Below are 26,701 nucleotides of genomic sequence, written 5' to 3'. Positions count from 1 at the left end.
GGTGCTAGCATTGAGCCCTGTGGAACTCCACTAGTCACTTCCCTCCATGATGAGTAATTTCCTCTTAGTACTGTTCTCATTTCCCATTTTCTGAGAAAATTTTACATCCAGCAGTACAGATTTCCTCGGGTACCTCCTTGATGGTACAGTTTCCATAAAAGTCTTTGGTGCGGTATGCTGTCAAATGTTTTCTTGAAAACTAAGTAGATACTGTCCACCCATCCTTCTCTGTTCTGTAATGTTTCTGTAACTGTCATACTATCTTAATAGCTTAGTAACACTGATATTTCCTTTCTAAAACCGAACTACCTTTCTGTTGTCATACTGTGTTCGTCTATATGGTTTACCCAGACTTTTCTCATCAGCTTTTCTAGTATCTTACAACATTGGTCAGTGGTACTGGTCGGTAGTTGAGTGGATTCTGTCTGTTCCCTTTCTTGTGTGTGTGTGTGCGTGTGTGTGTGTGCGTGTGTGTGTGTGCGTGTGTGTGTGTTTAATGCAGGGATTACTCATTACCCAAAACTTTTGATAGGGAGAGACTGTATGCATGTCTTGTCTGTGTTTTTGTTGCTCAGCCTCCCTATATTTTCTTGTCTGTCTTTCTTGAGTGTGATATATTACATATAAATAATGACATCTCCAGCAAAATGCTGAGCTGTTCCCCTTAAAATGAGAATGATAACTTCCTGGTGACTGATGTATGCAAAAATTTAAAGACAGAGTCAGAGTTTGTGTGTGCCACTGTCTGTGTGCTTCTTTGCCTGTCTGTCTGTCTGTCTGTCTCTTTGTTCATGTGTGCATCCTGCGGGTGATATATTACACATAAATGACAACAACTCCAGGAAAATGCTGAGCTGTTCCCAAAAGACGAGAATGGTGAATTCCTGGTGACAGATGTTGACTATCTTGAGACGTGGCATGCCCTTGAGGAGGCAGTGGGTCTGGGGCTGGCCAAGAGTATTGGAATTTCAAACTTTAACTCGGAACAGACTCAGCGCATTCTTGACAACTGCACCATCAAGCCAGTCACCAACCAGGTATTACAGTACAGTCTGTGGCAAAATAACCTGTGTGCCTTCTTAGATAATCAGTTTCCTTTTCAGGTGCAAGCATAGAACCATTAGTGATTTAGTGCAGCCTAAAAAATTTGGAAACATCTAAAGTTCAAATACCATGATACAGTCAGGTGCAGGTGGGAGCTCTACATCACTGTAATCTGCAGAAGTTCTCACTTGCACCAGCCTGTGTCCAGTGGGGCCACATGTATGAGTTACAGTGATGCAGAACTCATGCCCTCATTTGCCAGCACTAGCAAGCATCTGGTGTGGTTGTGACGTAAGAATATCAAGAATAATACTACATCCAATATCCAGTTTATCAAAAGTTGAAACACTTCATGGTTACATGCACTACAGATTTTTTAGTTTGCACTGTATTGAAGAAGGTAAGTGATCAGCCAGGCAGAAAAGGCTGGAAAATGGCCAAGTTATCATCCTTCTTATTCTTACTATTCATCCAAGTTCATTTACTTGTATAGGAAGGAGGAGAGATGTTCCCAACGGACTCAAGTGGAAAACAACTGTACAGCGGCGTGGATTATTTGGATGCGTGGTTAGGCCTAGAGGAGGCGTTAGAACAGGGCCTTACTCAGTCCATTGGCATATCAAACTTCAATAAAGACCAGACTGAACAAATCCTTGCTAATGGAAAAGTTGTGCCAGTGACGAATCAGGTTAGAGAGAAACTGCATGAGACTCTTGCTGCATGAACAGATTCCTGTAGATTGCTGAAGTTGCACACTTCCTACAGATTGATGAAGTTGCTTGTCTACAGATTTCTAATGATGTAAGCCTTAAATAGATTGCTGATATTGCATGTCTACAGATTGCTAATGATGCAGATCTTCAGTAGATTGCTGAAGTTCTTCACTGTAAGTTTGCAGGTCACTTAAGTTGTGTGTGTAGTTGTGTACAGATCAGTAAAGTCACTCACTTGTTTGCTTTAAAAAAAAAAAAAAAAAAAAAAAAAAAAAAAATGCATCCCATCACTGAAGTCACAAACCTGTAGTTCACTGTTGTTATACACAGGAAGCCTGCATGTGGTGATGCTGTACATCCTGGGTGGAGCAGCCATCGACTTGGGAGCTAAACCTTTTCATATTCCCTGCACCTCACCATGGGAAGGACCCCGATCCGACCCTGGTATTATGCTGTCCGTTACAAGGGTGGTGCTGGATCCCTACATGGTGTATGCACTGTACTGTACGTGTGGGTCCAGCGCTGGTGAGGTGCTGTCTGCCACAAAGGGACACCAGACCTCTACACAGTACATGTTCTATACTGTACCTGTAGGACAGCCCCACAGAAGTAGTTGCCAATGTGTAGTGAACGGGTTTGCTCAGCCACACAGACCAGGCTTAAGCAATGATAAAAACAACAGCCTCATGCAGACTTAAACTTGCATGTCTGCAGGCCACTATTGTGGCATGTGTATATATTAGTAAAGTTGCAGGTCTGTAGATTGCACCATCATCATCCAGACCTCCTTTCCCACCCAAGGGTAGGGTTAGGAGTAGTAATGTCCAGACCCAGACTTGCCCAATCCATATGACCACGGTTCAGTTCACTCATCATTCAAGCCCCCGAAATCCTGGCTCTATCGGATACACCAAAAACATTCACCACCTTCTGTAGCTTCACATAAACGTATCCGATTGAGTCAGTCTGGATGCTGCCACGTAGATTGCACACCTGCTAATTGGTAAAGATGCACACCATATGTAGATTACTATTTTGCACATGTACAGATTGCCAGTGGTGGAAACCTTTTACAGATTAATCAAGTTGAACTTTTATCTCTCTCTTGTCACCTACATTAACCCCATTAAGGTTGCCTACAAACAAATCACCTCCGTGTTCCCCTATCCTTTGCAGTTTGGCTGCCCTTCCTCCAACTTACACCCCTCTCTCATATACAGACCTTCTGCTCCATCCCTTCAATTCATCCTTGATCTTCCCTTCCCTTTTCTTCCCATTACAGTATGTCAGTGTTAAAGTTGCAAGCCCTGTGTAGATTGCTAAATTGCACATTGCACATTCAGCTTTTAAAGCAGGCATGTTTGAGGACCACATAATTTACCTGTGTTACTGTAAGAAATTCAGTCACTAAAATTACCCAGTTTTTCCTGCCTCATGTACTTAGCAGTGAATTAATTGAAGTAGTGTAATTACTAGCATTGTAGTTATTACTAGTATTTGCAAGGAGAGTGGAAAGGTTACAAGAGGATGAGAAAAAGGCAGAATATAAGGCAGAAGTGGAGGAACGATTGGCCAAATATGAATTGGAGCAGATGGGGGATGTGGAAGGTGTGGTCAGGATATTCACAGAAGAAATATGTGCAGCAAAGTGATGTGGTGTGTGGGATGAAGAGAAGACTGAGGGGGGTGCAAGGAATAGCATGGTGGAATGAAGAAGTGAGACAGGCTGTGGCACAAAAGAAAGCATACAATGAATGGATGAGAAATAGGGGTGTGGAAGAAGTAGAGAGGCGGAAGAAAGAGTTGTATGTGAAAAGGAAGAGAGGTGAAAAGATTTGTAAGAGAGAGTAAGAAGAGAGTGGATGAGGAATTTGGAAGGAATTTGAGTGTAAAGTGGAGGGACTGTAAGAAAATGTTCTGGAAAGAGGTGAAGAGAGTAAGACAGGGTGGAAATGAGGTTAGCAGGGGAGTGAAAGATAAAAATGGCAGATTACTAGTGGAGAAGGGAGAAAAAGTGTGCAGATGGAGAGAACACTTTAACCCCTTAACCGCGGGGCGTCACTTTCGTGACGCTTGGGAGCAAGGGATCATACCGCGGGGCGTCGCTTTTGTGATTCTGTGTTATTTTGAATTCACCCGGGCTTTCAAGTGGGGGCTTGTATCATCTATCAGTACTGACAATGTCCAACACTAGTCAGCACTCCTAATCTCATCTGTACTCCCATCCATTGTTGACAATTTAGCCATTTCTCCCTGTTCTTGACTCCCCTCCCGACCCCCCCTCCATTACCCTATCCTCCTCGCCTGCCCGGCCATGCTACGCTAAGTAAATCTTCCTGGAATTTTTCACTGATTTCATCCATTGAAATAAGCCCTATGTCGTATTCTTATACCAAATAATATATACAAGAAAGAAATCAGGTAAGTGAGAGTGCCATACACCTGGAATTGGCTAATTATCACCTGACAACACCTCGCGTGCACTCGTTCGCTAATTTTCGCTGTTTTTTTCCACTTGAAATATGCCGTATAATCTATTTTCGTAATAAATATACATGTAAGGAGAGAAGGGAGAGGCCTAAGTGATATTTACATTCACCTGGAACTACCTAATTTATAATGTATTGTCTAGATTTCCTGCCAATCATATCAGTGCTACACAAAGCTGTTTCAAGATTTAACATTGGTAGCTCTGATTATATATCTCCTAAGTAGGCCTCTAATCTATTTTCGTAATAAATATACCTGTAAGGAGGGAAGGGAGAACCCTAAATGATATTTACATTCACCTGGAACTACCAAATTTATAATGTATTGTCTAGATTTCCTGCCAATCATATCAGTGCTAGACTTAGCTGTTTCAAGAAGTAATATTGGTAACTCTGAATAACCCCTAAAGCAGGCCTCTAGGCTGCCCCTGCGTTATCAGTGTACTGTCATCTTCCGAAGTGAGAGGACGTATGTTTCATCTTGCTGACTTCAAGGCCTTTTTTCACCCCCATGCAAATGGCTCTGTGACCTTTACCCCCTACTAAACCTCGTGTGGAAAGAGGTAAAGGGCTGACAATTGATAAAAGAGTGACTACGATCTTTCTATTGAGTAAAACAGTGCAAGTGGAATTGTAAATAATGTGTAAATAATGTGTAAACAGCAAGTGAAAGTAATGAATGTAAATATACGTGAACAATGGAAAATAGTTTTATAAGTTATTTCAAGTGACAGTGCATAACACTGTAAATAAAATAGAAATGTAAATAACGTTATATGTGGAAAGGAAGAGAGAGGTGAAAAGATTAGTAAGAGAGAGTAAGAAGAGAGTGGATCAGGAATTTGGAAGGAATTTGAGTGTAAAGTGGAGGGACTGTAAGAAAATGTTCTGGAGAGAAGTGAAAAGAGTAAGACAGGGTGGAAGTGAAGTTAGCAGGGGAGTGAAAGATAAACATGGTAGATTACTAGTGGAGAAGGGAGAAAAAGTGAGCAGATGGAGAGAACACTTTAAGGAATTGTTGAACGTAGAGGATGGAAGTAATGCGAGTATAAGTGGCTGGGGAATGGCTGGGAGAAGGAGGGAGGTGAGAAGACAGGTAGAAATCAGTAGGATAGAGGTTGTGGAAGCAATGAAGAAAGTTAAATCGGGAAAGCCCCAGGAATTGATGGAGTGTGTGGTGAGATGCTGAAGCATGGGGGAGAGATAGTAGTAGAATGGATGTGGAAGATGTGCAGATTGGCCTGGGAGGAAGGTAGAGTCCCGGAGGATTGGAAGTCAGGTATAATTATTCCCTTGTACAAAGGAAAAGGGGAAAAAGAAGTGTGTGGTAATCATAGGGGCATTTGTCTTCTTAGTATAATAGGAAAAGTGTATGGTAGGATACTTATAGACAGAGTTAGAGAAAGAACAGAGAAATTAGTTGGAGAAGAACAGGGAGGCTTTAGGAAGGGAAGAGGTTGTGTAGATCAGATATTCATTCTTAGATCTTTAGTGGAAAAGTTTCTAGAGAAGGGAAAGAAGTTGTATGCGGCTTTCATGGATTTGGAGAAAGCATATGACAGGGTGGATAGACAAGGATTGTGGAAAGTGTTAAGAATATATGGAGTAGATGGGAAGTTGTTGAATGCTGTGAAGAGTATGTATGATGGTGCTAAGGCTGCAGTGCGTGTGGATGGTGAACTAAGTGAATTTTTCTCTTTGAAAGTTGGTTTGAAACAGGGATGTGTCATGTCTCCATGGTTGTTCAATCTGTACATGGATGGGGTAATAAAAGAGGTACAAGGTAGGGTAGTGGATGTTGGAGTGGCCCTGGTGAGAGAGGATAGTGTTTGGAAACTCCCTGTACTGTTGTTTGCAGATGATACTGTGTTGTTGAGTGAAGATGAAGGGGAGCTGCAAGGCTTGGTGGATGAGTTTGAGAGAGTGTGTAAGAAACGGAACCTAAAGGTGAATGTAGGGAAGAGTAAAGTGATGGTCTTTGAGAGAGGTGAAGTCAGTGAATGTATAGCGAGGTTGGATGGTGAGGAATTGGAAAATGTGAGTACGTTTAAGTATTTGGGTAGTGTGATGAGTAAGGATGGAGGTTTGGAGGGTGAAGTGCTTGAAAGGGTACAGCAGGGAAGAAAGGTTGCTGGTTCCTTGAAAGCAGTGATAAGAAACAGGGAAGTGAGCATGGAAGTAAAAAAGTTACTACATGACAGTATTGTGATACCAACTCTAACGTACGGAAGTGAAGCTTGGACGTTGTTGGAAGGACACAAGTCAAGAGTGAGAGCAGTGGAAATGAGTTATTTAAGAGGAGTTTGTGGAGTCACGTGGAGAGACAGGCTGACGAATGAGGATATAAAGGAGCGTTGTGGTGTTGATGTGGATGTGATAGGGAGCGTTGTGAGGAACACACTGAGGTGGTTTGGCCATGTGGAGAGGATGGAGGGTGAAAGACTGACGAAGAGAGTGTATGTGAGTGAGGTGGAGGGTGGAAGAGGGAGGGGGAGACCGAGGATGAGATGGAGGGATGGGGTGGAGAGGTATATGAGAGAGGGGGGTGTGAGTTGGGAGCAGGGTGGTGAAATGGCGGGGGACAGGGCGACTTGGAGGCGATTTGTTTGTGGCCACCCCAAACGGGATTGAGGCGTCTGGCAATAGATAGATAGATAGAAATAACGTAAATAAAATAGAGATCGTAAATAGAAATGTAAATGAGTAGTATTATAAGAATATGAGTATATACCCTAGGAGTAATGAAAGTGAGTTTCACTCTAGCATGTCTGAATGCTATGAGTTATGAGAGTGAAGATGAAAGTGACATTCACTCTCAATGCCAGTATACTGTACAGGACGAGAAAGTGAATGCTACGTATTTTACTGAAAGAAATTGAATCCCTACAGTGACAATAAACTAATACTACTGAAGGAAACTTATGGATAAAGACTGTAGATATATATAAGTGTTATATAGTAATAGAAATATAAAGTGTGAGGGGTTTTATGAATAATAAATGACAGACTACCATGAGCGAACTAGTGCCAGTGCGACGATCAGACGCGCTCGTAATTTCCATTGCTTTCACAGTGTTTTTTTTTTTGAGTATGGATCCCAAACTACTTGAAAATTGTAGAATAGTGTTTATAGTGTTTGTATCTGGCTGTGGTAATCATATTACGGGTTGTTGGGAAGTGTAAAGTGGAGACTTCGTTACCCTACTTCAGAGGTCTCCACAAGTCCTACGGTAACCGACGAAGGCTCAACAATCATTCCAGGAGAAAGCTGAAGGTATGTGCCATAAGCATATGTAATTTTATTATTCTAGGACTAATAACTGATTTTTGGCAAATATTTTTTGAGAGTCTGTCGGAGCCCAAATAACCCCGCGGCACACGCAAGTAATTGGTAAACAAGCCCGCGGTGTAGGGGTTAAGGAATTGTTGAACATAGAGGATGGAAGTAATGCAAGTATAAGTGGCTGGGGAATGGCTGGGAGAAGGAGAGAGGTGAGAAGACAGGAAGAAATCAGTAGGATAGAACTTGTGAAAGCAATGAAGAAAGTTAAATTGGGGAAAGCCCCAGGAATTGGTGGAGTGTGTGGTGAAATGCTGAAGCATGGAGGAGAGATTGTAGTAGAATGGATGTGGAAGATGTGCAGATTGGCCTGGGAGGAAGGTAGAGTCCTGGAGGATTGGAAGTCAGGCATAACTATTCCCTTGTACAAAGGAAAAGGGGAAAAAGAAGTGTGTGGTAATCATAGGGGCATTTGTCTTCTTAGTATAATAGGAAAAGTGTATGGTAGGATACTTATTGACAGAGTTAGGGAAATAACAGAGGAATTAGTTGGAGAAGAACAGGGAGGCTTTAGGAAGGGAAGAGGTTGTGTAGATCAGATATTCATTCTTAGAACTTTAGTGGAAAAGTTTCTGGAGAAGGGAAAGAAGTTGTATGCGGCTTTCATGGATTTGGAGAAAGCATATGACAGGGTGGATAGACAAGGATTGTGGAAAGTATTAAGAATATATGGAGTAGATGGGAAGTTGTTGAATGCTGTGAAGAGTATGTATGATGGTGCTAAGGCTGCAGAGCGTGTGGATGGTGAACTGAGTGAATTTTTCTCTTTGAAGGTTGGGTTGAAACAGGGATGTGTCATGTCTCCATGGTTGTTCAATCTGTACATGGATGGGGTAATAAAAGAGGTACAAGGTAGGGTAGTGGATGTTGGAGTGACCCTGGTGAGAGAGGGTAGTGTTTGGAAACTCTCTTTATTGTTGTTTGCAGATGATACTGTGTTGTTGAGTGAAGATGAAGGGGAGCTGCAAGGCTTGGTGGATGAGTTTGGGAGAGTGTGTAAGAAACGGAATCTAAAGGTGAATGTAGGGAAGAGTAAGGTGATGGTCTTTGAGAGAGGTGAAGTCAGTGAATGTACAGTGAGGTTGGATGGTGAGGAATTGGAAAATGTGAGTATGTTTGAGTACTTGGGTAGTGTGAAGAGTAAGGATGGAGGTTTGGAGGGTGAAGTGCTTGAAAGGGTATAGCAGGGAAGGAAGGTTGCTGGTTCTTTGAAAGCAGTGATAAGAAACGGGGAAGTGAGCATGGAAGTGAAAAAGTGACTACATGACAGTATTGTGATACCAACTCTAACGTATGGAAGTGAAGCTTGGACCTTGTTGGAAGAACACAAGTCAAGAGTGAGAGCAGTGGAAATGAGTTATTTAAGTGGAGCCTGTGGAGTCACATGGAGAGACAGACTGACGAATGAGGATAAAAAGGAGCATTGTGGTGTGGATGTGCATGTGATAGGAAGCGTTAGGAGGAATACACTGAGGTGGTTTGGCCATGTGGAGAGGATGGAGGGTGTAAGACTGACACAGAGAGTGTATGTGAGTGAGGTGGAGGGGGGGGAGAGGGAAGGGGAGGCCAAGGATGAGATGGAGGGATGAGGTGGAGAGGTATATGAGAGAGGGGTGTGTGAGTTGGGAGCAGGGCAGTGAAATGGCGGGTAACAGGGCGACATGGAAGCGATTTGTTTGTGGCCACCCCAATCGGGATTGAGGCGTCTGGCAATAGATAGATAGATAGTAGTTATTACCGTAAAAGTCCTATTATTCGGCAGCTGATTATCTGGTAGATGCGACATTTCAGCAGTTTTGAGAAATAGTCCCATTTACGAAAATCTTTGATTGTTCGGCAGATGTCCGGAATCATCTTGGCAGTCCAGGAAGTGTTATCTGTGACTTGTAGGCCTAATGTTTCATTACACTCTATATGTTCACTAGTTTCTGTATTTTTCAGATTCTGGTATAGTACTGTATTGATTACAATATTGCACAGTATCATACAGTACAGTAACCCCCCCTCCCAATTTAGCGAGGGTTACGTTCCAAGCCCCCACGCTAATTCTTGAAATTCGCTCATTCTTAACGCCTTCTTGAAAATTACATTTACCAGTAATTGTGTAACCCATGAACCACTGATACTGTACTGCATTACCCATAAATGTTGCATGTTAAATCCGTTTCCCCGTTGTTTTTAGCTCTACGGCTGTGACAGCTCTTGTATTTTGATTCCTCAGCATAATGGTGGAAGGGACTTTTCTGTTTAATTAAACCTAACCTAACCGAGTTTAACTGTACCTAATATTTTTACCAAACCTAACCTAACCTAAAGTCGGAAAAATACACAAAGTAAACTGGAGGAATATGAATTGCTAAGGTCTTTCTGATGAAAGATAAATGTACATTTAGCGCTCACTCTTTTGTTCATGTTTGTGTTTATTTGTGAAAGAGAGAGTATTGATGCAAACAGTAACGTATCCCATTAACCCCTTCATAACCTCTGGCATTGATCAACTCTTTACAGTACCGATGTCAGTGATGTCAAGTTAGTGTGAGCTATAAAAAAACAAGAAAAAAAAAAAGAATAAGAAATATTGGGAGGGAATGAAGGTCATTGGTATGTTTACACGACTCTGCACTACGATTCCAAGCAGTCATGAGGTCGCTTAATCTCAGATGTTTTCGCCCATTTAGTAAATGCACCGTAACTTTATCAATACTTCTGTGACTCATAGCGAATCATAGCACGGGTTTAGGAAGCTAAATAACACATTGCTAAGTGCGCCAGACAATTATCTTCACATCTTTAAGAAAAATAAATGGATTTCAGAAGAATGGAAGAAATTTACTCTACGTACTCTGAGAGGGATTAAGTTTCTTCAATTTATATAAAGATGTGAAGATAATCATCTGGCACACCTAGCAATGTGTTATTCAGCTCCCTAAACCCATGCTGTGATTCACTATGAGTCACGGGAGAATTGATGAAGTTACGGTGCATTTACCAAATGGGCGAAAACATCTGAGATTTAGCAACCACCTGACTGCTGGGAATCGTGGCATAGAGTCGTGTAAACATACCAGTGACCTTCGTTTCCTTCCCATAATTGTTCACAGTTTTTCATAGCTCACAATAACTCGACGTCACTGACATTGGTATTGTAAAGGGTTGTTCAGTGCCGGAGGTTATTAAGGGGTTAATGGAATACATTATTGTTTGCATCAATACTCTCAAAAGAATGAGCGCTAAATGTACGTTTAACTTTCAACAGGCAGACCTTACCAATTCATATTCCTCCACTTCATTTTATGCAATTTTCCGACTATTTTATTTTGTGTTTGGAAAAAGAACTGTATACAGTACTCACTCCAAACACATTTGTGCTGATATAGGTAGTGATGACAGTGTTCACCAATACAAATGATGTACTGAGCTGAAAGGTAATATTCCGTATCATTTCGGCCATCGTGTTATCTGACTTGTAGGCCTACTGTGTCATTACCCTTGTATATGTTGACTAATTTATATATATATTTCAGATTCATGAATAGTACTGTATTGATTACAATATTGTACAGTATACAGTACTCTCTCCAAACAGTTGTAATACCATAAGTGATGATGACAGTGTTCACCAGGATATTTAAGGTACTGAGTGGGTAGGATTTTTTATTATTCGGCAAATCCAATTTCTCGGCATCAGCCCGGTCCCATAGATGCCGAATAATAGGACTTTTACTATAGTATTGTGTAGGGTTTTGTTACCTTTTGTATGTGATGTAATTATAACCAGATCAGTTACATAGTCATTGTTGTTGTGTAGAGGACTTCAAGTTTAACCTGTCCATATAACCAAACATAACCTTAAATGTATGTGTGTATAATTTCCGGGTTGCGTTAATACTTCCTATGACCAGCTAAATTTAAAAATGCATTAATTAATATAGTATGCCTTTGTTGTTAGTAATTTTATATATGTGTGTGTATTTACCTAGTTGTGATATAAAGGAAATGAGCTATGCTCATGGGGAGTTCCGTCTCTTTTTCTCTGTCTGTCTATCTATTGCCAGACGCCTCAACCCTGTTTGGGGTGGCCACAAACAAATCGCCTCCATGTCGTCCTGTCCCCCGGCATTTCACTGCCCTGCTCCCAACTCACACCCCCCTCTCTCATATTTTTTTTTTTTTTTTTTTTTTTTTATGTGTCCGACTCTGGGCAAAGGCTTCAGGGCCTATATCTCGGGGGCAGTAGCCTATCCCAAGGCCCAGTAGTCCTCCTACACCTCCACATGTCACCACTTCGGCGCTAACACCCACCGTCCATATTGTATACATGCTAGGGCTGTCTCATACAGGACTGGTGTATTGGTATTAGCGGGGGTACTTTTATGACATGTCGGCGGGTTATCTGGTAGATCGGGAAAGTCTGCTTCTATGAAATTCAAATCCTTAAACTGTTCCCTGCCCCAGCCGGGATTCGAACCTGGGTCCATCAGGACTGCAGGCCGCCTCTCTACCGATTCAGCCACCGCCTCCACCCCATCCCTCCGTCTCATCCTCGGCCTCCCCCTCCCTCTTCCCCCCTCCACCTCACTCACATACACTCTCTTCATCAGTCTTTCACCCTCCATCCTCTCCACATGGCCAAACCACCTCAGTGTGTTCCTCATAACGCTTCCTATCATATCCACATCCACACCACAACACTCCTTTATATCCTCATTCGTCAGCCTGTCTCTCCATGTGACTCCACAGGCTCCTCTTAAATAACTCATTTCCACTGCTCTCACTCTTGACTTGTGTCCTTCCAACAACGTCCAAGCTTCACTTCCATACGTTAGAGTTGGTATCACAATACTGTCATGTAGTCACTTTTTCACTTCCATTCTCACTTCCCTGTTTCTTATCACTGCTTTCAAAGAACCAGCAACCTTTCTTCCCTGCTGTACCCTTTCAAGCACTTCACCCTCCAAACCTCCATCCTTACTCATCACACTACCCAAGTACTTAAACGTATTCACATTTTCCAATTCCCCACCATCCAACCTCGCTATACATTCACTGACTTCACCTCTCTCAAAGACCATCACTTTACTCTTCCCTACATTCACCTTTAGATTCCGTTTCTTGCACACTCTCCCAAACTCATCCACCAAGCCTTGCAGCTCCCCTTCGTCTTCACTCAACAACACAATATCATCTCCAAACAACAGTACAGGGAGTTTCCAAACACTATCCTCTGTCACCAGGGCCACTCCAACATCCACTACCCTACCTTGTACCTCTTTTATTACCCCATCCATGAACAGATTGAACAACCATGGAGACATGACACATCCCTGTTTCAACCCAACTTTCAAAGAGAAAAATTCGCTTAGCTCACCATCCACACGCACTGCAGCTTAGCACCATCATACATACTCTTCACAGCATTCAACTACTTTCCATCTACTCCATATATTCTTAATACTTTCCACAATCCTTGTCTATCCACCCTATCATATGTTTTCTCCAAATCCATGAAAGCTGCATACAACTTCTTTCCCTTCTCTAGAAACTTTCCCTCTAAAGATCTAAGAAAGAATATTTGATCTACACAACCTCTTCCCTTCCTAAAGCCTCCCTGTTCCTCTCCAACTAATTCCTCTGTTCTTTTTCTAACTCTGTTAATAAGTATCCAACCATACACTTTTCCAATTATACTAAGAAGACAAATGCCCCTATGATTACCACACACTTCTTTTTCCCCTTTTCCTTTGTACAAGGGAATTATTATACCTGACTTCCAATCCTCCGGGACTCTACCTTCCTCTCAGGCCAATCTGCACATCTTCCACATCCATTCTACTACTATCTCTCCCCCATGCTTCAGCATTTCACCACATACTCCATCAATTCCTGGGGCTTTCCCCAATTTAACTTTCTTCATTGGTTCCACAACTTCTATCCTACTGATTTCTTCCTGTCTTCTCACCTCTCTCCTTCTCCCAGCCATTCCCCAGCCACTTATCCTCGCATTACTTCCATCCTGTATGTTCAACAATTTCTTAAAGTGTTCTCTCCATCTGCTCACTTTTTCTCCCTTTTCCACTAGTATTCTACCATTTTTATCTTTCACTCCCCTGCTAACCTCACTTCCACCCTGTCTTACTCTCTTCACCTCTTTCCAGAACATTTTCTTACAGTCCTTCCACTTTACACTCAAATTCCTTCCAAATTCCTCATCCACTCTCTTCTTACTCTCTCTTACTAATCTTTTCACCTCTCTCTTTCTTTCTACATATAACTCTCTCTTCCGCCTCTCAACTTCTTCCACGCCCCTATTTCTCATCCATTCATTGTATGCTTTCTTCTTTTGTGCCACAGCCTGTCTCACCTCTTCAGTCCACCACGCTGTTCCTTGCACTCCCCTCCGTATTATCTTCCTCCCACACACCACATCACATGCTGCACATATTTCTTCTGTGAATATCCTGCACACACCTTCCACTTCCACGTCCCCCTCTGCTCCAATTCATATTTGCCCAATCGTTCCTCCACTTCTCTCTTATACTCTGCCTTTTTCTCATCCTCTTGTAACCTTTCCACTCTCCTTGCAACTACTCCTTCCTCTCGTCTTTCCCTTCTTCTATTCCTTTTATCTTACTTGTATCCTAATTCTGGCCACCACCAAGTAGTGGTCAGAAAGTCCACTCCCCTAACCTCTTTAAGCTCTTGCATCCATTACACATCTTCGCATCCTTTCAATCACACACACATAATCAGTCAGAAAGTGTGAGAGAATGGGAGTATGGATGGGGTATATGTGCAGGAGTAGGTGAGAATGAGAGGGCAAAGGAAGGAGTATGTATAGTTGTGAGTAAAAGATGGAAGAGGAGCATAAGACAGTATGGATCAGTTGGATCAAGGATTGTGTGGGTAAAGTTGAAAGTTGGAATACAAATGTGGGTAATTGTGTGTGTGTATGCGCCAACGCAAGATCGTGCTAGAAGAGTGAGAGAAGAGTTCTGGACAAATGTAGAAGTGTGCATGGAAAAGTTTGGAAGGAATGATAGAGTGTTTTTGATTGGTGATATGAATGGTAAAGTTGGGAATGTGAAGGTGGATGGAATAGTTGGTGAGTGGGGTGTGCCTGCTGAGATAGATGAGAATGGGAGTGCGTTAGTGGACATTTGTGCTGGGAGGGGGTTGGTGATAGCCAATACCCTCTTCAGGCATAAAATGATCCACAGGTATACATGGCGAGTGATGAGAAGGGTGGGTGGTGAATTGAGTGAAAGGAAGGCAATGATTGATTATGTGTGTGTGGATGAAAGGATGCGAAGATGTATATTGGATGCAAGAGTTTATAGAGGTTGGGGGAGTGGACTTTCTGACCACTACTTGGTGGTGGCCAGAGTTAAAGTTCAAGTAAGATGGAGGAATAGAAGAAGGGAAGGACGAGAGGAAGGAGTAGTTGCAAGGAGAGTGGAAAGGTTACAAGAGGATGAGAAAAAGGCAGAGTATAAGAGAGAAGTGGAGGAACGATTAGGCAAATATGAGTTGGAGCAGATGGGGGACGTGGAGGGTGTGTGTAGAATATTTACAGAAGAAATATGTGCAGCATGTGATGTGGTGTGTGGAAGGAAGAGAAGACGGAGGGGGTGCAAGGAACAGCGTGGTAGACTGAAGAGGTGAAACGGGCTGTGGCAGAAAAGAAGAAAGCATACAATGAATGGATGAAAAATAGGGGCGTGGAAGAAGTTGAGAGGCGGAAGAGAGAGTTATATGTAGAAAGAAAGAGAGAGGTGAAAAGATTAGTAAGAGAGTGTAAGAAGAGAGTGGATGAGGAATTTGGAAGGAATTTGAGTGTAAAGTGGAGGGACTGTAAGAAAATGTTCTGGAAAGAGGTGAAAAGAGTAAGACAGGGTGGAAGTGAAGTTAGCAGGGGAGTGAAAGATAAAAATGGTAGATTACTAGTGGAGAAGGGAGAAAAAGTGAGCAGATGGAGAGAACACTTTAAGGAATTGTTGAACGTGGAGGATGGAAGTAATGCGAGTATAAGTGGCTGGGGAATGGCTGGAAGAAGGAGGGAGGTGAGAAGACAGGAAGAAATCAGTAGGATAGAAGTTGTGGAAGCAATGAAGAAAGTTAAATCAGGGAAAGCCCCAGGAATTGATGGAGTGTGTGGTGAAATGCTGAAGCATGGGGGAGAGATAGTAGTAGAATGGATGTGGAAGATGTGCAGATTGGCCTGGGAGGAAGGTAGAGTCCCGGAGGATTGGAAGTCAGGTATAATTATTCCCTTGTACAAAGGAAAAGGGGAAAAAGAAGTGTGTGGTAATCATAGGGGCATTTGTCTTCTTAGTATAATAGGAAAAGTATATGGTAGGATACTTATTGACAGAGTTAGAGAAAGAACAGAGAAATTAGTTGGAGAAGAACAGGGAGGCTTTAGGAAGGGAAGAGGTTGTGTAGATCAGATATTCATTCTCAGATCTTTAGTGGAAAAGTTTCTAGAGAAGGGAAAGAAGTTGTATGCGGCTTTCATGGATTTGGAGAAAGCATATGACAGGGTGGATAGACTAGGATTGTGGAAAGTGTTAAGAATATATGGAATAGATGGGAAGTTGTTGAATGCTGTGAAGAGTATGTACGATGGTGCGAAGGCTGCAGTGCGTGTGGATGGTGAACTAAGTGAATTTTTCTCTTTGAAAGTTGGGTTGAAACAGGGATGTGTCATGTCTCCATGGTTGTTCAATCTGTACATGGATGGGGTAATAAAAGAGGGACAAGGTAGGGTAGTGGATGTTGGAGTGGCCCTGGTGAGAGAGGATAGTGTTTGGAAACTCCCTGTACTGTTGTTTGCTGATGATACCGTGTTGTTGAGTGAAGACGAAGGGGAGCTGCAAGGCTTGGTGGATGAGTTTGAGAGAGTGTGTAAGAAACGGAATCTAAAGGTGAATGTAAGGAAGAGTAAAGTGATGGTCTTTGAGAGAGGTGAAGTCAGTGAATGTACAGCGAGGTTGGATGGTGAGGAATTGGAAAATGTGAGTACGTTTAAGTACTTGGGTAGTGTGATGAGTAAGGATGGAGGTTTGGAGGGTGAAGTGCTTGAAAGGGTACAGCAGGGAAGAAAGGTTGCTGGTTCTTTGAAAGCAGTGATAAGAAACAGGGAAGTGAGCATGGAAGTGAAAAAGTTACTACATGACAGTATTGTGATACCAACTCTAACGTACGGAAGTGAAGCTTGGACGTTGTTGGAAGGACACAAGTCAAGAGTGAGAGCAGTGGAAATGAGTTATTTAAGAGGAGCCTGTGGAGTCACATGGAGAGACAGGCTGACGAATGAGGATATAAAGGAGCATTGTGGTGTTGATGTGGATGTGATAGGAAGCGTTATGAGGAACACACTGAGGTGGTTTGGCCATGTGGAGAGGATGGAGGGTGAGAGACTGACGAAGAGAGTGTATGTGAGTGAGGTGGAGGGGGAAAGAGGGAGGGGGAGGCCGAGGATGAGATGGAGAGATGGGGTGGAGAGGTATATGAGAGAGGGGGGTGTGAGTTGGGAGCAGGGGAGTGAAATGGCGGGGGACAGGGCGACTTGGAGGCGATTTGTTTGTGGCCACCCCAAACGGGATTGAGGCGTCTGGCAATAGATAGATAGATAGTCTTCCTTTCATTCAGTTCACCACCCACCCTTCTCATCACTCGCCATGTATACCTGTGGATCATTTTATGCCCGAAGAGGGTATTGGCTATCACCAACTCCCTCCCTACACAAATGTCCACTAACGCACTGCCATTCTCATCTATCGCAGCAGGCACACCCCACTCACCAACTATTCCATCCACCTTCACATTCCCTACTTTACCATTCATATCACCAATCAAAAACACTCTCTCATTCCCTCTAAACTTTTCCATGCACACTTCCACATTTGTCCAGAACTCGTCTCACTCTGATAGCACGATCTTGCGTTGGCGCATGGCCACACACAATCGCCCACATTTGTATTCCAACTTTCAACTTTACCCACACAATCCTTGACCTAACTGATCCATACTGTCTTATGCTCCTCTTCCATCTTTTACTCACAACTATACATACTCCTTCTTTTGCCCTCTCATTCTCACCTACTCCTGCACATATACCCCATCCATACTCCCATTCTCTCACACTTTCTCCTCTCCATTTTGTACGGCCATACCACGTTGAGTACACCGCTTCCCGTGCGATCAGCGAAGTTAAGCAACGTTGGGTCTGGTTAGTACTTGGATGGGTGACCGCCTGGGAACACCAGATGCTGTTGGCTCGTTATCCCTGCGTGTCAAGTAGGGTTGGTGGAGGATTAGTGCCCCTCCCTGTAAAACAATTAACTCTAAGCTCTTGGCCACCCCGTTTGGGATACATGGCGTCTGGCTTTTTTTTTTTTTTTTTTTTTGCTGGCATTCCTCATACATCCACTTTCGCACCCTCAAGCACCTGGACAATCTCTCTTTCACCTCATCCTTCGCTTCTCTTACATTCCACGTAGCCATTACCAATTCCTTTGTCCGGTCCTGGGTGGTCGTCGTTTGGTCAGTCCTTGTCCGAGGCTTCTTGTTTGTTTTTTTAGTTAGTTGTTTTCCGGGGAGGGGCACTAACCCTCCACTAACCCTTTTAGTCGCCTTTTACGACAAGCTGGGATATTGGGGGAGTATTCTTGAAAAACCCCCATACCCCCTCGTTAAGTCAAATTTTGCTTTGAACTCTTTTAAGTTTTCAGACTGGACGATCTCTTTGTCCAGGCTGTTCCACAGGTCTGTGCATCTATATGGAAAGGTATATTTCTTGATATCCTTCAAACAACTTTGCTTTTTCAGTTTCATTCCATGTCCTCTTGTTACTCTCTCATCCCATACAAACAGATAATTTTTATCAATTCTATTTATTCCCATCATGGCCCTGAACACTGCAATCATGTCTCCCCTTTCTCTCCTTTCTTGTAGTTTAGGAAGGTCCAGCATTTCCAACCTCTCTCCGTAGGACAGATCTGCCAGGCTGGGGACCATCTTGGTTGCTGTCCTTTGTATTCTCTCGATCTTATTTATGTCTTTCTTCTTTTGTGGGGACAACACTATTGCCGCATATTCCAACCTGGGGCGGATCATGGCCACTATCAATTTTTTCATCATTTCCTCATCCATGTAATGGAATGCCATTTGTATGTTAGTCAAGAGATTGTACGTATCTGTAATTATCTTGTTAATGTGTTTTTCCGGTGACAAACTATCCTGGACTATCACTTCCAAATCTTTCTCTTCTCTCACTTTTTTGATTGGTTCATTACCCATCATATAATTCAGTGATGATCCTCTTGATGCTCTTACCCATTTCCAATATCTTACATTTTTTTTGCATTAAATTTCTTTTCCCACATCTGGCTCCAACCTTGGATCCTATTCAGGTCTTCCTGCAGCATTTTACAGTCTTCCTCGACTTCTGCTTTCCTCATGGTCTTTGCATCATCAACAAACAGACTTGTGTAACTGTTCATTCCATTTACCATATCATTTACATAAATCAGGAACATTACTGGCGCTAACACCAAGCCCTGTGGGACTCCACTTGTTACTTCCCTCCATCCGGACATCTTGTCCTTTATTATTGTCCTCATTTGTCTGTCTCTCAAGAAGTCACACATCCACTCCAGGACGTTTCCCTTCAGTCCTCCTATGAGTTCCAATTTCCACATTAGTCGTTTGTGGGGTACCTTGTCAAAGGCTTTCTCCAGATCTAGATACACACAGTCTACCCAGCTGTCTCTCTCCTGTAACACGTCAATCAGTCTTGAGTAAAAGCTCAACAAGTTGGAAACACATGACCTTCCACTTCTGAATCCATACTGGCTCTCAGCCAATATGTTCGTCTCCTCCAGATATTTTATCTATCTGTCTTTCAGGATTCTCTTGCATAATTTTGCAACTACGCTGGTCAGGGACACTGCTCTATAATTCAAGGGTTCTTCCTTGTTTCCTCCCTTATAAATTGGTACCACATTGGCCCTCTTCCATTCCCGAGGCATTTTCACTTCTTCCAGAGAACACACAATTAAATTGTGAATCTTATCTGCCAGTTGTTCTCTGCACTCTTTCAGTACCCAGGTAGAGATTCCATCCGGTCCTGGGGCTTTCCATATATCTTGAGTTTCCAGTAATTTATGCACTTCCTGTACTTCCACTTTAATGTCTTTTATCACTACATTTCTAGTCACACCCTCCCCCTCCACAAAGTCCCTTTGTTTAGTGAAAACCGAATGGAAACATTTGTTCATTATTTTAGCTTGCATTGCCACTTCTTTATAGACCTCTCCTTCTACTCTCAGTTGGGTGATTCCTTCCTCTTGTTTCAATTTGCCATTAACAAATCTATAAAACAATTCGGGTTCTTCCCTATGTTTGTCAATTATACCCCTTTCAAAGTTTCTCTCTTCCTCTCTGTGTATTCTTGTATATTCATTTCTAGTTCTTTTATATTCTTCCTTTGGTTTTTATTGCCTCTCTTTCTCCATTTGTTCCATGTCATGTCCCTTTCTTTTTTTGCTATCATGCACCTTCTGTTAAACCAATCCTTTTCCCTGTTTTCTTTCCCACTTACTCTTGGAACATGTTTCTTCACTCCCAAATTATAGATATCTAGAAAGATATCCCACTTCCTCTGCGTTTCTCTTGTTTCTCTGAATTTTCTCCAATTCACAATTTTGAAAAATTTCCTCAATCCTGTAAAGTTTGCTTTCCCGTAGTTGTATCTTCCCTGTCTATAAAACTCATCTCTTGGCACCACGTTCCCTTTTATCATCTGGAACTCATGACCACATGATCACTTTTTCCTGTAGGACACTGATATTTTTAATTTTCAACTACATCAGGTTCTTTAGTTAGTAGTAAATCTAATCTTGCTGGCGTGTCGTCTCCTCTGAATCTAGTCTCCTCTTTGACCCACTGGGTCATTACATTACTCATTGCAATATATAACAATATAATGCCCCATGAATCTTCATTGCTTCCTGATTCCCATTCCTCCCAGTTCACCTCTTTACAGTTGAAATCCCCCATCATAATTATGTTATTGCTTTTCTCAATCACTTTCGTGAGATAGATAACCGTTATCTGACAACATCTCCTGATATTCATCGTCCTTCCATGCCCTTGTCCTAGGGGGAACATATACCACTGCAATGTCTCTCTTGCCATTCTCTGCGGTTTCTAGTTTCATGTATATCGCTTCAGCCTTACCCTTTCCCAGTTCCACATTTTCCACACTGGTGTTGTTCTTCACTGCTGTCATCACTCCTCCTTCCGTTTTTTTCTTTTCTGTCTCTTCTCCACAATTTGCATTTGCCATCTCCCATGTGGATGTCAATATCCTCTCTTAACTTGGTCTCTATAAAGCACATGATATCTGGTTCGTGAATCCTCAAGTAATTGTTGATTTCTAACCTTGCCGATATTAAACCGTCAACAGTATATGCCACTTTCCAACTTTTTTCACTGTTCTTTATTTCCTCTTCTCTCCCTGTCTCCGTCGGTACCACTTCCTCAATTTCTGATCCATAACTCTCCAATAAAACACTGTCTTCTCTTCCTCCGTTTTCTGTTCGTTTGTTGCCTTCGCTTCCTTTAATAGCTCCTTTATTCTAGCTCTTTCTTCCTCATTTGCGTCTCTCTTTATTCAAACATTCTTCAGCTCTTCCTTTTCTGATAATTTCCATGTTCTATTTATAATTTCATTTACTATTGCCTGAGACTTAAACTTTACTTTAAGTGGCCTCGCCCCTCCCTCCTCGTACTTTCCTAGCCTAAACACTTCTTCAGTCTCTTCTTGAGCTTCACTGTTACCCTCCATAACTACTGATACTATCTCTTTTTGCCTTATTCAGTTCTTCTCTTTCCCTTTCTGACCGTACTGTCATCCGTTTTTCGTTTAGTCCTGAAATTATCTCGCATTTTTTCTTGTCTGCCACATCCCTGACTAAAGATTCTCTACTTCTTAATACCCTAACCACTTCCTTTTCCATCTTTTCCCTGCTTTGTTGTTCTATAATCTCCTTCAGATGTATATTTCCTTCCCCCTGGATTTTCTTCCACCCCTTGTGCAGCTCCTTGATTTCTTTAATATGTTCATCATGCATCCTTGACTTTGATTCATGCTCATCTAGTTTACTTTTCATCCTGTCCCTTTCTTCTTCCAACCTCTTATTTTCCTTCTTGAGCTGTTTTATTTCATTAGAGGCAGATTCATTACTCAATTTTAATTCCGTAACTTCCCTTTCTTGATCAGCACTGCGTGAACAGATGTTATCCAACTTGTCCTTAAGTATCTTAATGTCTTTATCCATAATCCTGTAACTCTTTAATTATTAACCATGCCTTCTTTAATTCCTGGACACTACTCTCTGCCATTTTCTCCACTCCTGTAACTCTTGTTAGGTTCAGTTTAACACTTCCTTCGCCCTTATCCTCGTCGGTAAAGCCCTCAAATTCTCCACCATCAAGTGTAAACAAAGAGCTACCTCCTTCCACCATAATGCAACCTATGAAAACTTTACACTTTCACTGTATTTTATACTCTTGTTGGACCAAAATCTACACTTTTTTCACTATTACTAGACGGGACCACCATTCACGTATTCATTTTCCCCATGATCCACAAAGAGCTCCATCTCCGTCAGCAACCTGTGTGTGTGTGTGTATGTGTCCTGTATATAGAGGGAATAGGGATGGTGTTGAAAGGAGCCTGATTCAGTACGTGCTCATAGGGAGGTCGATGATGGGAATGGTTGCTGATACGAGGGCTGTGAGAGGGCGATGTGGAGGTCTGTGAGATCATATGATTGTGGTATGCATGATCAAGCTGAGAGGAATGAGGTGGACCAGGAGAGAGAGGAGCAGTCTGGTAGAAAAGCAGAAAGTTGAGAAGCTGAGGATCAAAGAAATGGCAGATGATTACAGAACCAAAGTAGAGGAGGAGATAGAATTAGTGTATTGGAATGACATGGATCTGGACAGCCTGTGGAATGCATATAGGGATTGCTTAGTTAGGAATGCTAGAGCAGTGTGTGGAGTGGCAAGAGTAACAATAAAGAAGGAAGGTATGGCATGGTGAGATGAAGAGGTTAAGAGAGCAGTGGAGGAAAAGGGGAAAAAGTGGCCTGAGTGGTTACAGGACAGGGGTTCAATTGAAATAAGAACTGAAAATATTGAGAGCAAGAAGCATGTAAAGAGATTAGTGTAGAGGAAAAAGAAGGAGGTAAATGATGATCTAGGAAGGAAAATAAATACAAATTACTCTGAAAATAGGAAGTTATTCTGGAAAGAGCTGTGGAAATGTAGAAGTGACAGTGGAAAGATATGTGATGGTGTGAAGGATGTGAGTGGTAGATTATTAACCCATGGGGATGAAGTAAGGACCAGATGGAAAGAATATTTTGAAAGCCTGATGAATAGGAATAGAGAGAGTAGAGCCACTGTAAACATGATTGGTTTTGGGGTGTGCAGAGAAGGAATGCAGTGCCAGGAAACGTGACATTGGCACAGGTGAAGAACACTTTGAAGCAGGTGAAAAATGGGGAAGCAGCTGGGGTTGATGAGGTGCTTGCAAATATTATTAAGTGTAGTAGAGAGAGTGGAATGAAGTACTTGTTAGAGATATGCAAGAAGCCATGGATGAGTAAAACTATGCCAGCAGAGTGGAAAAAGGCTATGATTGTACCCCTGTACAAAAATAAAGGTAAATGAAATTAGTGCAAGAATTATCATGGCATAGTTTTATTGAGTGTAGTAAGGAAGATATATGGGAGAATTACTACAGAGAAAGTAACAGAGATTTCAGAAGTCCTATTGAGCAATGAACAGGGTGGCTTAACCCTTTAAGACCGCAGTTGTATCAGGCAGGGTACCTTCCACAACTGCAATTTGGGGGTGTTTTGGTGACTTTCACCAAGGGTAAATTGACTGTGTTCTGGTTAAAGAGGAAAAATGTAAACACCTGACAATCCATACCCCCATAGGCCTGATGGTTACTGCACAATCGTACGTCAAAGTTAAAAAAAAATTTATCATAGTTACCCCTCGAAAACAATCGAAAATGTGAAAATTTTGATAAGTACTGTACCTATTTTTCTTATTGAAACAGGTCATTTCAAAGTGTTTTGTCACACCAACCATGAAAACAGGTGTATGTTGGTGTGGGGAGATTACTAGACTGTGGGGAGATAAAGTAGACTGTGGAAATTAGACCTATAGGTACAGGGGTTGGAAATAACCAGTTTTTCGCATGAAAAGAAAGCATCTCAGTGTGTTCTGCAACATCTACTATGAAAAGAGGTGTGTATGTAGGTGTGGGGAGTAGGCCTTCAAGGCCTTGGTGGTAATTGGGGAGAAAAATTTTGGCAACAACCAAATTCTCTTGTATAAACCCTCCAATTCAATGGGATTTGTCATTCCAGCCATAAAAGCAGGTGTGTATGTAGGTATGGGAAGATAAAACAGGTGTGGGGAGTAGCCCTACAAGGTCTCATAGCCATTCCAAAACTAACACAGATGCATATAAATGTTTAAAACCATAAGTGACATCAAAATAAAGTTGAGTAATGTTATAAATGCATGCATAAGAAAAAAAAACAGCAAAAATTTGTTTCCGATTTCTCTTTTTACTGATCCAACTTCTCGTTACACATTTATCACACTATTACAATTATCACATTATCATTACACTTCATCACACTTATCATTATAATTTCGGCAAAAACCAAATTCTCTTGTGGAAACTCTCCATTTCATTGGAATTTATCACACCAGCCATGAAAACAGGTGTGTTTGTATGTGTGGGGAGATGAAACAGGTGCGGGGAGTAGCCCTACAAGGCCTCATAGTCTTTCGAAAACTAACACAGATGGACACTACTCAGAGGTGCTAATCTGGGCAGGAAGGGAGAATGAAAAAAAATAAATAATAAAATAAATAAGATTAGTCATACGTACTACAACATACAGCATTCTCCAACGACATACGTACAGAAACTGGTAGGTATGAAGTGAGAAATGAACAGAGTGAGGTGTAAAAATTTGGGAAGAAGTAGAAATAATATGAACAGGTACGTACATCAGGCCTGACACTCGGTGGCCTGTTGGGGGCTGGAAGGGTAGTGAGGGACAAGGAAGGAGAAGTGGGGTGGGGTTTGGGGGGGGGGATGAGGTTAGCAGGGAGGGAGGAGGGGCAAGAGAGGGTGGGAAGGGATGCAGGTTGTTGTGAGAGTAGAGATGCAGTTGCGTGGAGGGGTGGAAGAGTGATGGGAGACAAGGAGGGCGTGAGGGAGTGGAGTAGAGGGTGGCATGGAGGCGGCCGAGAGGGGGATGCCCCCCCCTCCGTCCGGGTTGTTCCAATCCCCCCTCACGGCACATCAGGGGTGAGTTCTCATTGGCCTGAAGCCATTACGTCATAATCGGGGTGGAGCAAGCTCACCGCAGTTTATTACAGGCCGCTTTCAGTTGATGCGATTAGGCATTTTGGCATAAAACTCAAATCGCATCAGTTGATGTGATTAGGACTTAAGGGGTTAAGGAGTGGCAGAGGATGTGTGGATCAAATATTTTCAGTAAGACAGATAGTGGAGAAGGCATGTGAGAAGGACTATAGGGTGATTATGGCATTCATGGATCTGGAAAAGGCATACAACAAAGTAGACAGAGAAGGATTGTGGAATGTTTTGCGCATGTATGGTGTAAATGGTAAGCTGCTAGGTACCGTCAAGAGTTTTTACGATGGTAGTGAAGCATGTGTAAAGGTAAATTGGCATCTAAGTGAATGGTTCACAATCATTGTGGGTGTGTGACAAGGTTGTGTGATATCCCCATGGTTGTTCAGTATATATATATATATATATATATGGGTGGGGTGATGAGAGAAGTAAAAACATGAGTAATGGAGAGAGGGATGGCATTGGTAATGAATGATGATGGATGGACTATCTCAAATTTGTTGTATGCTGATGATGCGGTGCTACCTGCAAATACTGGACAAGAACTTAGTAGACTAGTGCAGAGTTTAGCTGATGTCTGTGAGTGTCGTGCCTTGAGAGTAAATGTAGAAAAGAGTAAAGTGTGGTTATTGAGAGAGAAGGTGACTCTCAATGTGATGTTCCAGTGAATGAAGAGACACTGGAATTGGTAAGAGAGTTCAGATACCCAGGTACATTGACGGAAAAGAGAGGAAAATGTGCAAAAGAAGTGGAAAGTAGAGTGACACAAGGAAGGAAAGTAGCAAGTGCTATGAAGGCCTTGATAAGAAACAGGGGCATGATTGTTGCAGCTTCATGAGGCTTACATGAAGGAATGTTAGTGCCAACTTTAGCATATGGATGTGCGACTATGGTGTGGCATGAAAATAAAAAGTCAAGAGTGAGAGCAGTGGAGATGGGACAGCTGAGGAATGTATGTGGAGAACAGAGAGTGGATAGGATACGAAATAATGTGATTTGTGAAAGATCTGGAGTGAGGAAGTCTGTGGACACCAGAATCGAAGAGAGTGTACTGAGATGGTATGGTCATGTGGAGAGAATGGATAACAATAGAGTGATGAGAAAGATATATCTGAGTGAATTTGAAGGAGGGAGGAGGCAGGGTAGGCCAAGGAGAAGGTGGAGATTTATGGTGGATGAGTGTGTGAGGAAGAGAGGTATGGAAGTCAGTGAGGCTGGGGGACAGACAAGAGATTGAGCTGGCTGGATGAATGTTGTGAGAAGAAGAGCATGATCAGGGATTTGGCACCCCTTTTTAATATGACAGCATCCAGATTGACTCTATCGAAGATGTTTGTGTGAAGCTACAGAACGTGGTGAATGTTTTTGACTTATCAGATGGAGCCAGGATTCCAGGGGCTTGAATGATGAGTGAATGGACGCATGGCATATTGGATTCGGCAAACTTGGGCTGTCTGGACAATGTTACTTCTCACCCTCCCCTAGGATGGGAATGGAGGTCTGGATGATGATGATGATGATGATGATGATGTACCATGGCCATTCTTAACAGTAGTAAGCTAGTTTTGGCACTTGGTTTAGCTTCCAGTCCATAGGAGATATCAGCTGTACCATAGCTAGGCCAAAACAG

General features: G+C 42.4%; 1 protein-coding gene and 1 non-coding gene across 3 annotated transcripts in view; both read left to right on the top strand.

Annotated features, from left to right (window-relative positions):
* LOC145416987 (aldo-keto reductase 1B-like) overlaps positions 1 to 26,701 on the top strand; it is an 84,627-nt gene that overhangs the window by 43,771 nt on the left and 14,155 nt on the right. The window contains exon 4 of one of the 2 annotated variants that reach the window (XM_080285830.1): positions 1,538 to 1,732. In XM_080285830.1, the coding sequence (XP_080141956.1) occupies positions 1,538 to 1,732 (195 nt within the window). Of the gene's footprint in view, positions 1 to 842; positions 1,038 to 1,537; positions 1,733 to 26,701 lie in introns of both variants that reach the window. The other variant, XM_080285829.1, reaches the window with a different exon arrangement.
* LOC145417055 (5S ribosomal RNA) lies at positions 17,748 to 17,866 on the top strand. Its single transcript, XR_013900399.1, has one exon. It is a non-coding gene; the product is annotated as a 5S ribosomal RNA (ribosomal RNA).

This window comes from Coenobita brevimanus, chromosome 108, assembly GCF_032717465.1.
Source record: "Coenobita brevimanus isolate Jiangsu-jjx chromosome 108, ASM3271746v2, whole genome shotgun sequence".
Taxonomy (NCBI): domain Eukaryota; kingdom Metazoa; phylum Arthropoda; class Malacostraca; order Decapoda; family Coenobitidae; genus Coenobita; species Coenobita brevimanus.
The sequence above is the reverse complement of the archived record's forward strand: the minus strand, read 5'-3'. Positions and strand labels throughout refer to the sequence as shown.